At 43.5% G+C, this 17,500-nt stretch overlaps 1 protein-coding gene across 1 annotated transcript in view; it reads right to left on the minus strand.

Annotated features, from left to right (window-relative positions):
- GFI1 (growth factor independent 1 transcriptional repressor) overlaps positions 1 to 16,176 on the minus strand; it is a 16,317-nt gene extending 141 nt beyond the window's left edge. The window contains exons 1-6 of the mRNA XM_029284704.1: positions 16,062 to 16,176; positions 15,413 to 15,607; positions 9,564 to 9,958; positions 8,328 to 8,465; positions 4,035 to 4,200; positions 1 to 38 (exon numbers count right to left, since the gene is read on the minus strand). The exon at positions 1 to 38 is cut by the window's left edge and continues 141 nt beyond it. Of these exons, the coding sequence (XP_029140537.1) occupies positions 1 to 38; positions 4,035 to 4,200; positions 8,328 to 8,465; positions 9,564 to 9,958; positions 15,413 to 15,607; positions 16,062 to 16,176 (1,047 nt within the window). The remainder of the gene's footprint in view (positions 39 to 4,034; positions 4,201 to 8,327; positions 8,466 to 9,563; positions 9,959 to 15,412; positions 15,608 to 16,061) is intronic.
- Between the last annotated feature and the right edge of the window lie 1,324 nt (positions 16,177 to 17,500).

Here is a 17,500-nt window from a genome sequence, read left to right on the forward strand (position 1 = left end):
AGCTTTGCCACACACCTGGCACTTGTGGGGTTTCTCACCTGAAAAGGATGAGAAGATGGATACCAGGTTAGACAATACAGCAGCCCTATCAAACTAACCTAGAAAGTCCAAGAGGAGATGCAGATATTCTACAGTCCTACATCCTAGGACCTCAGGGGTAGGCAACCTTGGCTCTTTTATGACTCGTGGACTTCAATTCCCAGAATTCCTGAGCCAGCCATGCTGAGGGGAAAGGAAGAGGTTTCCAAGCTGAGCCATGCTGGCTCAGGAATTCTGGGAGTTGAAGTCCACGAGTCATAAAAGAGCCAAGGTTGCCTATCCCTGTCCTAGGTATTCAATCCTAGATATTCTGGCTAGAAATATGAAGGATAAAATATTTCTAGAAAGGAGTATACCGAGAACTTAAACATTTTGCTGCCATTTCATGATCATCTGGGTGTTTGAAGTCCAAATCTGATAGCTCCAACACTGATTTTTCCAAGAATTATGGCTGACATGTCATAGACAAGAAGAATAGAATTCCTCAACAGTTTGTTCATCGAGACTTTCAGTCCTGCTCAAAAAATGTATGTCTTCATGAGATCTTATGCAAGCCTCCTCAAAAATCTCATGATTTGGTGATTTTATGCAATTTCAGTCCAAATAAATCTATTTTTAAAAACAAACAAACAATGGATGCCATTTTAAGGAGCAGCAGGTGCTATGTGGCTAAGACCTGCCCTCAAATAATACTGACAACCTATTGGGTAGTCTTTTCTGACAGTGTCTTAACAACTATAGACACTCTAGCTATACTTATAGGAATCCACAGAGACAAGCCAGTGTGGGCAAGTAGTAAAATATGTGTTGTGCAAACCCCATGACTTCCAAACTTGTGTCCAACCTCAGTGCATGAGAACAAAAATGTGGAGGTTGTGTTGTGACGTAACTGCGTCATTTTTTTTTCATCCCATAGCAAGAACTCCTCAATACAAAAAGGATCAGGTTGTAGTTATAGCAGCTGTCAGTGCTGATTAAGTTAGCTAAAAGGAAATTCTTGTGTAAAACATTCATGTAAATGTCAATCTCTTGTTATTTTTCATTTGTCTCCATTATTCGTTGCCTTACTTTCTGGGTTGATCAAAAAAGAGAAAATGATTTTTGAGTTTATGCCTCTTTGTCCATCATCACACACAGTTCTAAAGTTATTCCATTGGAAAAACTAGATGAATAACTTTAGAGCACACAATAAGACAAAAAAATAAGAGGCCAATTTGATGTAGCGGTTAAGACACCCGGCTAGAAACTGGGAGATTATGAGTTCTAGTTCCTTCTTGGACACAGTCAGCTGGGAAGCTTTGGGCCAGTCATACTTTCTGAACCTTAAGAAGAAGGTAATGACAAACCACTTCTGAAAAGCCTTACCAAGAAATCTACATACATGCATACGCGCACGTACACACACACACACACACACACACACACACACACACACACACGCGCAGAATGAAAGTTACAACCTGCTCGTGTTTCACCTAGTAGAAGAGGTTACTTTTGTGGTTGTTGACTACTGCTGCTTGCTTTAGAAACTGTTAGAGAGGCAAGCAAGGTGTTATTACCCTCACAAGCCACATGTCAGCGTGAACTTTCTTCAACTTAAGATATAAGTATGAGATATAAGTATGTCCCAGTCACACAAAGAAGCTATGGTCAATAAACACAGGATGATTCGATTTTAAAGCTTTTCGTTATTAAACAAATGTGGCTTCTTGCTAAAATTCATGATTGTCTCTTAAGAGATTTATATCTGTGATGCCTTTTTTTTTTTGCTTTATTTTTTATTGATTTATATGTGATCTTCTTTTATCTAGGGTTAATCAATTATTAAAATAAAGTCATTTCATTTCATATAGATGCTACCAATGCGGCTAAGTTTGAATCTACAATAAGATAGCACAATGTAACAGAACCCATCGAAACAGACAAGGGTTTGCCTGGGTATCTGGAGCAGGAAAATCTCCTATATCATGAAGCTTCATAGGGACTAGTAGTACTAGTAGCAGGTTACATAACAAGAAACATTTTTTAAATAAGATAACTCTGTCTAATTCTTTTAAGCATTATTCTTAGCATTTTCTGAAACTAACATCTTTCACTCCAGGAAAACGATATCCTCAATATATTTTATGCCCTTTTTGTAGAAATAGGATGCTTCCCCTTTTCCCCCAGTCTAAAAGTATGGAAGAAATTGCTTTTATTTTTATTTATTTATTTGATTGATTGATTGATTGATTGATTTTATAATTTAATTATAAATTAGCCTGCACGATGGGTCAAACTTATAACACTGAATGTGTGTATGGTCCAGTCTAGGGAATTACATGATAATATTCCTGATCACTGGAGCCATGAGAAGCAATATCAAACAGTAGTATATAATAGTTGTTATTATAATATAAGGATGCATTTATGTGGATTAGCTCAACATAACCAAGAACAAACGCAAATGTTCTTTATACCTGAAAAATGCATGAAAACAAATCTTCATGCTGGTACAAGAAAAAAATGTCCCCAGCTTTATTAATAAGGACTCCTGTGGATATAGCTTCAATATTTGTCCATTTATTGGTCTATAGCAGGGGTGGGGAACGATGGCTGCTTTATGACTTGTGGACTTCAACTCCCAGAATTCCTGAGCCAACATGAGTTGAACTGAGTCCACAAGTCATAAAAGAGTCATCGTTCCCCACCCCTGGTCTATAGCACACCTTCTTTTTACATTACTGAGATAGCTGTCTTTCCTTTCTTGGTAGCCCTTATTTCCTGTGTTGTAAGATAATGGACAGGGGTATCACAGAGCAGATGGTGTTAGGTCCTCTAAAAGTAGCAGGAAGATGCCTCATTTTTTTCACAGAACAATAGGTTGGTCTGAGGCATGAACATTTTGCTAGATAGGCAGAATTGAATCAGTGACATCTTCAAGGTCACTTGGTGAATTTTATATCTGATCAGGAATGATTTCCTTAATTATGGAGCCCACGCTTTTGCAAGGATTTTGGTGTACAAAAATCTATTAATTTTCAGTGAATTAATTAGAAGAGATGCAGTGGAACATTCCTCCTGCCTTTAAAATATAGCCCTTCTTTGTAGCTACTGAAAAACTGTAACTTCCTAAAATTAGGGTAGAGGATCAATCAGCAGATATTTTATATTTCACTATGTTCCCCCATATTTTGACTAGTGCTAAGAAAAATGGAAAAGTGATGATGATTAACATAGTGTCTAAAAACAACACACACCAAATTGCTTTGTTCTGGCTGAATAATTATAAGAAAAAAATTACACTTATTTTATATATTTCCATGTACATGGCTAAGTCTTATAACCCTCTAGCATAAGATTTCTTCCATTTCAATCAGCACTATCCATCTTTCTGAAATGAATTAATAGTAGCAGATATACTGATTCTAAAATTTTCTCCATGATTTACTAAAAAAAATTGGTACAATGGATGGAGGGAGGGATGAGATAGATAGGTAGATGGATGGATGGATGGATGGATAGATGGATGAGATAGATAGATAGATAGATAGATAGATAGATAGATAGATAGATAGATAGATAGATAGATAGATAGATAGATAGATAGATAGATAGATAGATAGATGATGGATGGGTGATATAGATAGATAGATAGATAGATAGATAGATAGATAGATAGATAGATAGATAGATAGATAGATAGATAGATAGATAGATAGATAGATAGATAGATAGATAGATAGATAGATAGATAGATAGATAGATAGATAGATAGATGATGGATGGGTGATAGATAGATAGATAGATAGATAGATAGATAGATAGATAGATAGATAGATAGATAGATAGATAGATAGATAGATAGATAGATAGATTATAAGAGATGATGATCATGAAGAGAGAGAGAAAAAAACTTAAAAGGAACTAGTGGGGTACATCAATGACCATACATTTATCCCAGCGCTAAGAAAAGGCAATGTATCTATGAAGCTGGATGAAAATGCAGACTTCACCTGTATGGATGAAAGTATGCTTCTTCATGTCAGATTTCTGGTGGAACCTCTTTCCACAGTACTGACATGGATAAGGCCGGGTATCTGAGTGGATGAGAAGGTGTGTGGACAAAGTGGAAGATCTCTTGAAGCTCTTCCCACAGATCTTACAGTCAAAGCTACGTTCCTGCAAAAAGAAAACAGATTTTACCAAACTATACAAGGCACAGCAACACAGCTAAAATATGAATGGTCTTATCCTCGTTAATTGATTCACCACATAACAAAAGTTGATTAAAAAGTCTATTTTGTAAAACAAATTAGCATATCGTTTTAAAGAACAATCTGAAAAAGGAAAGAATCTTAGTAGAAGAAGGGATTAAGGAAATGTTATTAATGATCTGGAATACTTTTGAAAAAAGAATTAAACTACATTATAATTCATTTATCTCTCTCTATCTCTCTATCTCACTCTGTCTCTCTATCGCTGTCATCCAGATATAAAAATATTTATAAATTATCTATAAATAATTAAGCTTTGGAAAAATAAAGTAAGCAGAGCTAGTGCAGGGTTTCTCAAACTTGGCAACTTTTAGGTATATGGACTTTACTTCTCAGAATACCCCTAGCTAGCTACTAATGGATCACAATCTGGGTCTGGGCATATTTCAGAATATTCAGGAAACTTTCCCACCTAGATAGTTTCCTACAGAAAGTAATGAATAGCAACAAACTTCTAAAATAGACTGGAAGAATCAATTAGCCTTTTTATAAAATTAATTGCCCTAATATATAAGAATATATATATATTCTTCACAGAAAGACCCACTGCGTGCAGGGAAAATCCTACTTTGGTCTATACCTCGCTTCCTGAAATTTAGCGGTGGTTACATTGGGAAAAGGGAAAAGATTCCAATAAATGGCAAAAACCTGATTTTTAAAGCTTAAAATGCTTCTGCTTTGGAAGAAATGTGCATTTATGCAAATGTCTTGTTCCTCTTGGTTTTCATTTGGAAAGTTTGACTTGCAGCCCCAGGAAACTGCCTTAGTGTGAACAGCACAAAGGAACAATGAGCTGAGTTTGCTGTGGGGATAACTGACTCACCCAACAAATGGAGGTGTATTGCAGCTCAAAATCTTTTTATATGTAAAATTCTCCAGACGGAACAGAAGGACCAAATGATTGTTTGACTGTTATTTATTAATTCTAGAAATTCATAGATCATAGATCTAGATCGGAGTGTCCCCAACCTTTTGGGCCGGTTCCATGGAGAGAGGTTTTTCCGCGCACCGGAAGAGGTGTACTTTTGTGTGTTGCCTGCATCCTGTGGATGGGGCTTTCCTTGTTTGTGCGGATCAGTTGCTGGCATGCCATGGGGACCCCTGATCTAGATCATACCTTCATCCCAAAGAAAGGACAGGCTATCCAGACATAAAAACCAAATATCTCTGTGCTTTAAGAGCTACAAAGAAAATTTCCCACAAGTGTAGGTTGTGTGGAAAGCCAGGAAGGAAGGTGATACTGCTATAACCAAATGTTAAAACAAATAAAACACTTGTGAAAGGTGTTAAGGAAAATATATTACTTTCCAGTATGACTTATGCTGTACAATCCCTTTTCAAAATCTGAAAATTAATCATAGGATTTGCTTGAGTGCAAGATTTCTTTCAAAAAATGAACAGTACACCCTAACTATACTGTCCTGATCTAGGTCAACCTATCCAAATCTGTAATTTGAAAAGGCCTACAAGCTCCCATTGAAGCAAACGGGCAGTAGCAGACATGAAAACTCAGTTCAGATTGCTTTAAGCCATCCTTTCCACGGCCTATCTTCAAGTCTAAATTGGACGTTTATGGAGAAAGCAAGATTTAATTACAATAATAGTAATTAGGCCTACGTCTACTGGTTCATAATGGAAATCAGTCTAATCTAGAACTTCCTCTCCAAGAGCAATCACCTAGATCACAGGCAAGTTCTAGCCATTCACATGGGCTGCAACTCTCAATTTCCAATTAGTATCATGAAATTAGTAGATCCAACACAGAAGGAAACAGAGAAACTTCCTAACAGTGAGAGCAATTAACCAGTGTCAGAAGTTGTGGGTGCTTCATCACTGGAGGTTTTTAAGAAGAGACTGGACAGTCACTTATCTGAAATGGTACAGGGTCTCCTGCTTGAGCAGTGGGATGGACTAGAAGACCTCCAAGGTCCCTTCCAGCTCTATTCTGATTACGGTAATTGAGGGATTGTGGAAAACTGTTTATCGCCTTGAAGCAAATCTGAAGAAGCCGAACCACAAGGACTCATCAAATTAAACTGGAAGATCTATTATTACATGGGCGATGAGAAGCACCTTTAAGTCTCCCTCATGTGACTTGGGCCTTATGCAAATATCTGAACAGAATCCAAAATGCAGGAAAAAAGCAAGGTTTATACTAAGTATCCTGCTTAGGCAATGTAAATGCAGAGTGTAAAGAATTAAACTGGATGAGCAAAAGCCCTGACTGACCATCCTTACAATGTAATTAAAAAGCATCTATGGCAACGTATTTTCCTTATTAAATAAACTAAATAAAAGTGCAGTTGTCCCTGAAATGAATTTTCTGTCTTCATACATTCCTGTGTAACCTTATAAAGAAGATTCTTACGGAAAGGATGGGAAACTGTAGTGATAAAATCAAGGAAGGAATACCATTTTCCAAATTTAGTTGGAAATTTGTTCTCCATTCCCATTCAGCCCTAAAACTTCTCTTTTCAGTTTCAGGTTTAAGAAGGCACCCTGGTTCAAACGGTAATCCTCGACTTATAACAGTTCATTTAGTGATGGTTCAAAATTACAAAGGCACTGAAAAAAGTGAATTATCACCATTTTTCACAGTTATGACCATTGCAGCATCCCCATGGCCACATAATAAAATTTCAAATGCTTGGCAATTGACTCTTATTTATGACGGTGGCAGTGTCCCCGGGTCATGTGATCCCCTTTTGCGACTTTCTGACAAGCAAAGTTAATGGAGAAGCCAGATTCAGTTAGCGACCATGTCACTAACTTAACAACTACACTGATTCACTTAACAACTGCGGCAAGAAAGGTCGTAAAATGGGGCAAAATTCACACGTCTGACCTAGCAACAGAAAGTTTGGGCTAAGTTGTGGTTATAAGTCAAGGACTACCTGTATATTTCCTTTGATCTCCTCCCCTTGCTGGCCTGCATCAAGTATAGCTGTTTCCCCTTAATGATTGAAGTAGCTATCCTAAAAAATAGCTGTATTTTGTGCTTCCTCCAAAAAAGAACCATGGTTGATATATTAAAGAAATAATTGCAACCAAATTTGAATTTGGCTTAGTTTATCATGTATCTTTAATCGCCATCCTGATGCTAAAACGGGTTTTTCCAACAACTCCGATTTTCATATAATAGAAAGAATTCAACGGGGTCTATTGTAATCAAACAAGCTCCATGTGACAGCCCAAACTATATATTAGTCCGTCTAAAAGCTTTTCACATCCTCTTTCTCTTTACAGGCAACAGTGTGTGTATACCAGTGGTGGCGAACCTATGGCACGCGTGCCAGAGGCGGCACTTGGAGCCCTCTCTGTGGGCACACGTGCTGTTGCCCAACCTTGCCTCCTCCCGTGATCCCCTCCTCACCAGCAGCCCCCCTGGAGGAGAGTCACCCCCAAGCGTGGCCCGCGCGGAGCAGTGCAGTCAAGGACATGGCAGCCAGGCAGCGTAGACAAGACTCTGCCCTCACACCCCATTGTGCACAGTTGATGCTGCGCGGCGCGGGCAGAGGCATGGCCACAATGGTGTTGCTGGGCTGCCTGGGCGATCTGTGGCAGGCCCTGGGGGTGGTAAGTGGCCCTGCCGGCAGGTGGGGTGGGGGCGGGGAAGGGGGTGGAGTGGGGGCGGGGCCAGTTTTTGGGCACTCGGTCTCTAAAAGGTTCGCCATCACTGGTGTATACCTACATACAGAGCTGATCCTTACCACTTCCCTGCCCCAGCTTGAAGATACCTCGCTTAACTTTTGCAGAGAACAAGTTCTCACAAAGGGCCTCCATTTTATAGTCCGCCCATTGCTGATGCAGACTGAATCCTGTCTTAAGTGCTGGCTGAGGAATTCTGGGAGTTGAAGTCCATAAAAGGGCCAAGTTTGAAGGCCCCCTGCTTTAATGGGTCTTTTTCCAGATGAGCTACAATTGGAGGAATCACTCAGAATTAAGGTCCATCTGATCGTCTTCATACCCTCTGATACCTGGAGACTCCATCACCCCCACCCCACCCAGAGTCATCTCCTCCTGTACTCTCACCTGGGAGTGCACAGCTTTATGCTGCTCCAAGCTAACAGCGTGGCCAAATGTCTTTCCACACATTTCGCAAGCAAAGGGCCGGGTGCCACTGTGTGAACGACGAACATGCACCTCTAGGCCATGCGGAGTAGAGAAGTCCTGAGAAACAAAGGGTGAAGGAAAACATCAGTGTTCGGGACCAAAGCTCATGGCAGATTCTGCTCTTGAAGTTGCCTGATCAAGGATTTCCCTTGGTGATACCATTGAGCAATAACCAAAGGACAACATGGGCATAGAAAGGATTCCTAAGAAGTGGTTTGCTATTGACAGTTAATGCTGTTCTCCCAGGAATTGTATTCTAGTAGTTTTCTAAGAATGGTTTCATTCAAGGATTCTCAGTTTAAGCTAAAACCGCCAAGCTTTCGTTGGGAACTCCCAACATCATCAGGGCTAAAAAGCCAGTTAACAAAGATGACTTAAATAGGTTTAGCTGACATTTGCACCCGGCTCTTAGATTGCGTCACCGGTCCTAGTCGGTCAATTTGTATTCCAGATGTTTCCTTTGCATTGTGTTCTCTTCTGTCGTTTTTTTTGGACCTTCTTACCTGCTCCTTCATTGTCAATGTTTGGGTTTATTAACACCCTTATGTCCTCCTCCCTTTTGATGTTATTTGCTCCCATTTCATGTTTTCTTCTACTGCGGGTCTCGGGGGCATTTGGTTTTCTTTTAATGTTGTCATCCATCCCACTAGGGCTCCAGGTATATATATTACCTGTGATCCATAACTCAATCAACTGATTAGTTCAATTGAAAACTGGATTGCTTTATGTAAAGGATGCTAGACCTTTCGTGATATATGGTATGTGATGAACACAGTTATGAAGAATCTATTCATATAAGGGAAAATATATTAATGGTGACTTATAGCTATGTATACCATCCCACAATCAGAATCAGAATACTAGATTTTGGTGGGGGGGATATTGGAGAATATGAGCCTGGATTTCATGTCCTGCCGTGGATTTCCCGTAGGCAGTTGACTGATCACTGCGCAAAAAAAAAAAAAAAATAGAATACATTTTTGGCCTGATGCATCAGACCATTTTGAATCATATGATCAATAAACGATCAAGGCAAGTCATGTGACACTCTGACCCCCACCTCCCATCACTTCTTCAGATCATTGATCTACCTCTGTTTTGACCACCCTTGCCTTTTGGTTTGCCCATCCTTGGTCTGGCCCCTCCAATTCCTACCTTGCTGCATTTGATGCATTTGTAGGAGCCACTGCTGAGCAACAGAGGGCGACAGAGGAGTTCCGATTCCAATTTGATGCTATTTACACTCTTCTCCGGTTGCAGTCCAGGTGGGGTCTCCACAAAGATCCCAGGGGCTGCCGCTGGCCGCTCAAAGAGTCCAGGAGAGCCAAAGTCACCATAGAGTCCAAGAGCTGAGTTGCGCTCTGAGGCATACAGAACAGGCTCAGATCCCCGCTCACAGAAGAGGCCATGTTCCAGAGTTGAGCAAGGCCTGCAGTTCTGTACCAAATGTCTCAGTTCAGTATTTCCCAGGCTGCTCCATGTGTAGGGTTTCAGGGGCAGGGAGAAGTGGGAGGGTTCATCCAAGGATGGACAGATGGAGCGCTCAGAAGCTGGTAAGATACAAATAGAATAGAGACGATTACTAGGAAGCTCATGCACTCCTAAGCCGCAGAGCAGGGCAGGGAAGGGCAGGGATGGGAAGAGGAGGAGAGGGGAGGGCAGGGAAGAGAAGGGAAGGGAAGAGAAGGGAAGGGAAGGGAAAGGAAAGGAAAGGAAAGGAAAGGAAAGGGAGGGGAGGGGAGGGAGGGAAGAGAAAGGAAGGGAAGGGAAGGGAAGGGGAGGGAGNGGATGGGAAGGGAAGGGGAGGGGAGGGGAGGGAAATTTGCTTTACCAAACTACTCTCTCATTTATCTAGGGTTTCGAATAAACACAAAACATTCTATCTGAAATAACATGCAGTGAAAAAATTAAACACTTCTGTAGGCCATAAATAATAATTCTGAACAATCTCTCCTCACTTATTTAAATGAGCTTCATAATAATTACTCATCTACATATGAATTCAATGTTTTTCATGACCTGAGTCTGGTTTCTATATGCAGTAATGTTATATTTTCCATCTGCATTTTGCTCAAAATCAGAAAAAGGCTGTTTTCAAAAGTATAAACTCTGCACTGCCTTTTCTGTAGAATGTTGAGATTAAAGGGAAATTAATTCTCCACCTCTTTTTTTTCCCTGGCACAAAACCAATGAGATTCATTCTATCATTCTTCTTGTCTCAGAAATGATCGCCTGCATGAACCTTCTTCAGCAATATATTTGCCCATCTTCTAAATACATGAGACATATAAATATGATGTGTTGAAGAGATACTAGCAAAAGCACTTCCCATTTGGGATTTGATTAGAATTTAACCAGTTGCAGTTGTCTTCAGCATCATCACAAACTTTAGGGATTTGAATTTTTTAAGAGGAGGTGGGACTAGGCTTTCCAAAGCAGAACTCCACAAATGACAACATTAATAAGATTGAACACAATAATACAAAATCTCCAGGTGAGAACTTATTGAAACAAATTCAAACAACACATAGTTCAGGTTGTCTTTGTAACAAACAAACTATATCTATCTGCAGCAAAATAAAAAGACTTGGGCCATAAAGATTTTAGGCTGTAACTTTTTCTTTTGGTTTTCTTGTTTCTCTGCACATAGAAAAAGAGACAGTTGCTGACATTTCTCTCCAACATGCTAGTGGTCAGACTGCCGATTGCTACAACGATTCCTCTGAAAACGATCAACTCTTGCAACCCGAATCAGGGAAACTGGACTACAACACTGCTGATTTTATAAATTCAGCTGCTTGCCTTTTTTGTCTAAACTGACACTTCAAATTTATGAGTCAAACTTAATTTCTGGATACATCATGGGCACATCCATGTAATTTTCTTGACAACAGTACAGAGGGGAACTGCCATTATCTTTTCCGGTATTTCCAGGTTGTGTGGGTTTAATTCTGTTTTGTTTTCACTTATAGGTTTAATCTACAGAATTCTCTGAGAATTCCCTGGCCTCCCATTCAAATATTAACCTGGTCCAACTTTGCTTAGCTTTTTCAGATCAGGCAGCGTTGGCTTTACAAACATTGGATACGTTATTATATTTCCACCTGGAAAGTACAAGGTGTGTCTTTACCCTGAATTAGACATTTTAAATGCAATTATTAACTAATTGAATTAATTAAACTGCTCCGTTATGGGGTTTTAAAAAATCTTCACGTTATATATATATAGTTTTTAAAATTTGAGAATTTTGTTTAAAAACTATAGGTTCAGTTAAAATGAAACAAAAAATGAAAACAAGTATCAAGACTTGAGAGGGCAAATCTATGTGCTCACAAGTCTGTCTGTCTTTCTTTTCTTTCTGTATTCGGTTAAATGATGCAAAACCAAAGGATCAATGTCAAGTATAATTTGTACTTCCCACAATGAGGTTTTATCAGAAAATAAAGTAGCAGATGGGTGGACTGGTGGAGCCCAGAGCTTTATCTTCTGATCTATATGTTTTGAGATTGTTCACATCCACCCTGATAACTATTTTAATAGCCATTAACCTCCCCCCCACCCCCAGAAAGAGAGTCCAAATGAAAAGAAATGCAGCAAATATTCACATCCCTCTTGTATTTTACATAATTATTGTTTTTGTATTAGCTAACCAATGAAGATGTAATTGAAGACTATTTCCTCTGATAATGTACCAACAAAGCAACTTTCGTAAGTGTGGGGAGGAGATAAAACAACTTTATAAAGAAATTAAAGGATGTGTTTCAGCAAAGGAATAAAAAATCTTTTTTTTTTATTGTAGGCCTGGCAGACAAGGGAAATTTAATTGCCTTTTAAGTAATTTACCTTTAAATTTGTATTGTCTTATGACAATTATGAATGCATGCCACTTTTCAATGATGGGCTTTCATTCACATCACAGGCAAAGAAGGAATACAGTAAGTTCTGTAGATATTCCCAAATTATCCTGTTCTTGTTCTGGTCATTTCAGTTGGTGAAAGGCTGGTGACTAACTGAACGAACGCACCAGAAAGTCTTTGAGGTTGTCTTGACAGATCTTCCACAGAAACGTATTTTATAAAACCCAGGGGCAGCTGACTAAATCTGAAGCTGAATAAATCACCTTCAGCTTTGGATTTTAGAGTTTAGTTGTTGTCAGTGATTTCATTAATCGTTCCAGGGGACCTGAACCTTTGCTAACGGGTTTATACTGTCTTTGAAATTTTGTACCGATAATGTAGGCAAGCTCGTAAAATAGCAGGAGCTTGCTCATCCCCAAAATTATTCCCATGAGGCACATAAAACAATTTCAAGGCATGGTTTTGCCAGATTGTTACCTGCTCCTCCCACTAGCCAGCCTCCAAGTCCTTCAGGATTTTCTTCTGCTATTCCTACTGGCTGCTTACTTTGGTGTTTTTCTAAGCAGGTTTGGGTTTGATTTTTTTTTTTTAATGAAACAGGTTTTTTTATGTCACGGAAGTGTGAAAAAGAGTGGTCAGGAAAAATTCCACAGGCATCCTGCTAGCCCCAATGATATTTACCTCCACTACTTGTGACACAACTTGGACCACCCGCCTCACAAAACTAACTACACTTTAGGGCGACTTTGAATAAATTCTTCCTTAATGTGTGCACCAGCTGAGTTTCTCGTTTTATTGGCCTGAGGCCCAAAATTGACACTTTTACACACAACATCCAGCTCGGTCAAATTTTTGACCCTCTCTATTGGGGGGGGAAGCTGGAGGCTGTTTTCACTTCTCACCATGACACACCTTCCTAATTAACGGGAATTATCTCTTAATAAAACTAACAGATGGCTTTCTCTCGTTTTACGCCAGAAAGAGACGTTTTCAGAATTTCGGAGTGTTTTGTTTTTTTTAAAAAAAAGAATAAAACATTAAAAAAAATATTTCCCATTTTCACTGCCGGAGGGCTCTTTTTACGCTTTCCTTATTCCAGCCGTAAAACTTCTCAACCGGCTCTTTGAAAAAGAGGAAGTTTGTTTTTTGTAGTTAAACCAAGAAAAAGAGAGGCGGGAGGGAGGGAGAGGGGGGGGGGAAGCGGAGGGAAAACGGCTGCGAAGGGATCGGCCTCGCCAAGCGGCGAGCTGCGCGGCTTCCTCCCGCGTCCCGCCACATCAAAGGCCGAAGGAACCACCCGAGACGGCGCTTCTCTGGAATGGTCGCCAGAAGGAGCCGCGGTTGCCCGCCGAGGCTGCTTCTGGGTCGACGAGGGGAGAAAGGAAGGACGGCTGCTGGAATTGGGTATGTCTGGTTTAACGAAGAGAAGGACGAGGGGGGACATGATAGCAGTGTTCCAACATCTCAGGGGCTGCCACAAAGAAGAGGGAGTCAAGCTATTCTCCAAGGCGCCTGAAGGCAGGACAAGAAGCAACGGATGGAAACTAATCAAGGAGAGAAGCAACCTAGAACTAAGGAGAAACTTCCTGACATTTAGAACAATTAACCAGTGGAACAACCTGCCTCCAGAAGCGGTGAATGCTCCAACACTGGAAGTTTTTAAGAAGAGACTGGACAGCCATTTGTCCGAAATGGTATAGAGTTTCCTGCCTGAGCAGGGGGTTGGACTAGATGACCTCCAAGGTCCCTTCTAACTTTATTGTTGTTGTTGTTGTTGTTATTATTATTATTATTATTATTATTATTATTATTATTATTATTATTACTATTATTATTATTACTATTATTATTATTATTACTATTACTACTACTACTACTACTACTACTATTATTATTATTATTATTATTATTATTATTATTATTATTACTACCTGTCAATCAGGGGCGCCTTTTTCTTTCTCCGCTCCCTTCACTTTCCCCCAAAGAGGAAAGTTGGGCTGCTCAGCCCTTTCCTGGTGGGGCAACGCCAACCCGTCGCCTAACCCCCCTCCAGCACGCGTCCCCCACCTCCGGAGCTCAGCTTCTCTCCCCAACCCGCTGGGGGATTTCACCCGGAGTGGGTCCGATCCAATGTGACGCCGGGGGTTATAGCAATAGCACTTAGACTTATGTATCGCCTCGTAGTGTTTTTACAGCTCTCTCCAAGCGGTTTACAGAGTCAGCCTATTGCCCCCCCCCCAACAATCTGGGTCCTCATTTTACCGACGACGGAAAGGCTGAGTCAACCTGGAGCCGGTCAGGATCGAACTCCTGGCAGTGAGCAGAGTCAGCCGGCAGTACTGCATGCAGGCTCTTCACACTCCTTTTTTCGCCCCAAAGTGCCTCGTCTTCTCTCCCTCTCCCCGCCCCGATCCTTATCTTCGAGGAGATAAGGTTCACACGTTACACCAAAACTTCACCGAGTTTTGCACAAAGCCACGCGCTCTTGGCACTGTTTGGGGAGAACAAGGGAAAGCCTCGTTTCCCTTCCTGCTGGTCCCAGAAGGACGGGGGGGACAGGGGGGTCTTCTTGCACAAGGAAGCGGAGGACTCCAGGCACCTGACACGTCCAATCCCCCAACTCCAGGAAGCCTCGCTGAACTCCAAGCGATTTGGCTCCTCGGCAGGAAACCGAAGGACCCCCCCCCCTCCCTTTAAAGTCGACCTTTAGGGAGTCCTGGCCCAAATACGGGGGCACCATTCATTCATTCCGCATTTCAAACGAGGAAAGGGGTCGACGCTGAAGCCATCAAACTAAACCGGGGTAACGCCGACTCCAAGACTTGGAGCCATTGACTCTTCCACCCATGCAAGAACAACGGAGAAAAGTCTACCTTGCCATAGGAGAGGGCGCAAAGTCGGGAAAAGCTCCGAAACGCTCCCTCTCTCCTTCTCCTCCCCCCCTTTTAAAAAAGACCCTGCGTGTACGTCTATTATTATTGACTCCAAACAGCCTTCCCAGTGAAGACGAGACGATGGCTAGCTTGAACCCTGGTCTTCTGAATCAGCCTAATCTTCTTCAGGTCCTGGGCAAGCGGACCTGGCTACTTCACGCGCCCTGGGTTCAAACGCGCCCGCCTTCCCTCCGTCCCCTCTTTCAGTCCCTACCTGGGGAGGCCGAGGGGGAGGGCGGTCTCCAGAAATCCTCCATCTCGGCGGCCGGGTCGCACACGCTGCTGCTGCTTTCGCAGCTGGGGGCCGAATCGGAGCTGCCGTCCGCCCCATCGGGAAGCTGCGAAGCCGGGGAGAGGCGACCCGGGGGGAGATCCCGCTCGGGGAGAGCCAGGTGCGAAACCGTACGGTCTGTCCAGGAACGAGAAAAGAAGAAAAAAAGACCGTTGGGTTTTTTGTTTTTTTTTCTCCCGAGGATGCTGCCGATGCCCGATTTTGGGGTGGGGGGTGTGCGAGGTGGGGGGGGCTGAATCAAAGCCAGGGGATCGAGGCAGTTCAACCCGGGTCCCAAGCCGTTCCCACGATCTTTGTAACGCTGGAACGAGTCTGACAACGGCAATCCTTCCTGGGACGCGAGGGATTAAGGTGGGACCGGCCGTTTGTGTGGGTTCCGCGCGTGGGGCCGACTCAGCCGGCGAGCGGACGGGGCGGGCGGGGCAGCCTGGCGGCTCTTCCGTGTCAGCCGCGCCCGTCAGAACCCCGGACCTTCTCCGGGATCTCCTCCGCCTGCGGGAGAGCAGGTGCCCGGAGGCGATCGCCTTGCGCGCCCCCCCCCCGGGCAGGCGCTCCCCCCCCCCGCTCTTACCTGCGCAGATCTGAGCCAAGACGCTCTCCAGGCTGCCGCCGTAGTCGCCGTCGGGGCCGCGGGGTTGGTGGTAGCTGTGCGCCTTCTTGCTCTTCACCAGGAACGACCGAGGCATGGCGGGGGACGGGGGGGGGCTGCGGCTGGCCGCCCCCTCTCTCTGCCTCTCCTCCCCCCCCCTCGGACTGGCTCTTTTCACGCCTTCGGACCTCTTCGACTGAACGGCCGCCGCGCTCGTCCCTCTGCGCGCCACCGGCAGCGAAAGCTCTCCAACGCCCCCGGTCGCTCTGCCAGGGACCTAGGCGGAGGGGGAAGGAGCCATTGGCCACCGGCCTCGGGGGAAGGCGGAGGGGAGGAGCGCCGGGCCGGGAGGCCGCCCTGCCATCCACCAGGTGGCATTCACACAGGTTGACCCCCCCCCCAGCCCGACGGGAGCGCGGCTGCAACCGCCTGGCGGGCCAAAGGGACTCGCCTCGCTTTTTCTCGCCCACCCTCCCAGCCCGTCTCGCCGGCGCGCCCTTCCGGGTGGGGGGCGGGCTGGAGGGGGGGGAGAAATTCAAGCCTAACAGAGGAATAGACGGTTCTTTTAAAAAAAAAAAACCCTCAGAAAAGGCTGGACCTCCTCCAGAGAGCTTCACCCTTCCCGCACCTCCCTCCCGGAGCGTTTCTTTTAAGCAATCTAAGCAGAGGGGACTTCTGATCCCCTTGTCCTGTTCGGCCCAATACTGGACAGTGTGTGCGTGGTGTGTGTGTGTGTGTGTGTGTGTGTGTGTGTGTGTGTGTGTGTGTGTGTGTGTGTGTGTGAGAGAGAGAGAGAGAGAGAGAGAGAGAGAGAGAGAGAGAGAGGCGATTTAAAATGTCAAGGCTTTTTTTCCAGGAGAGCGAGATTTTCAGCCACGTCCAACGCCTCTCTCTATCCCTCCTCTCTCTCCCTCTCTCTCTCTTCCTCTCTCTTTCCTCTTTCTCTCTCTCTCCCTCTCTTTTTCTCTTTCCTCTCTCTCTCCCTCTCTTTCTCTCTCTCTCTCTCTCTCTTTCTCTCTCTTTCTCTTTCCTCTCTCTCCCTTTCTCTCTCTTTCTCTCTCCCTCTCTCTTTCTCTCTCTCCCTCTCTTTCTCTCTTTCTCTCCTCTCTCTCTTTCCTCCCTCTTTCCCTCTCTCTCTTTCTCTTTCTTTTTCCTCTCTCTCTCTCTCTCTCCTCTCTCTCTCTCTCTTTCCTCTCCCTCTCTTTCCTCTCCCCCCTTTCTTTCTCTCTTTCTCTTCTCCCTCTCTCTCCCTCTCTCTCTCTCACACACACCTGCACCATACCCAAACGCACCCCTCGAATGCAAGGAAAAGTCTGGGGCAGAAGAAGTAGCGCTTTTCCATTTAGCAGGGCGTCGCGCGCACTCTTGGACAGCGGGGCGGGGGGGAAACCCTCGGAATAGCCTCCGCCTGCAGTGCCCCC

Source organism: Protobothrops mucrosquamatus, unplaced genomic scaffold (genome assembly GCF_001527695.2).
Source record: "Protobothrops mucrosquamatus isolate PMUCROS unplaced genomic scaffold, P.Mucros_1.0 scaffold854, whole genome shotgun sequence".
Taxonomy (NCBI): domain Eukaryota; kingdom Metazoa; phylum Chordata; class Lepidosauria; order Squamata; family Viperidae; genus Protobothrops; species Protobothrops mucrosquamatus.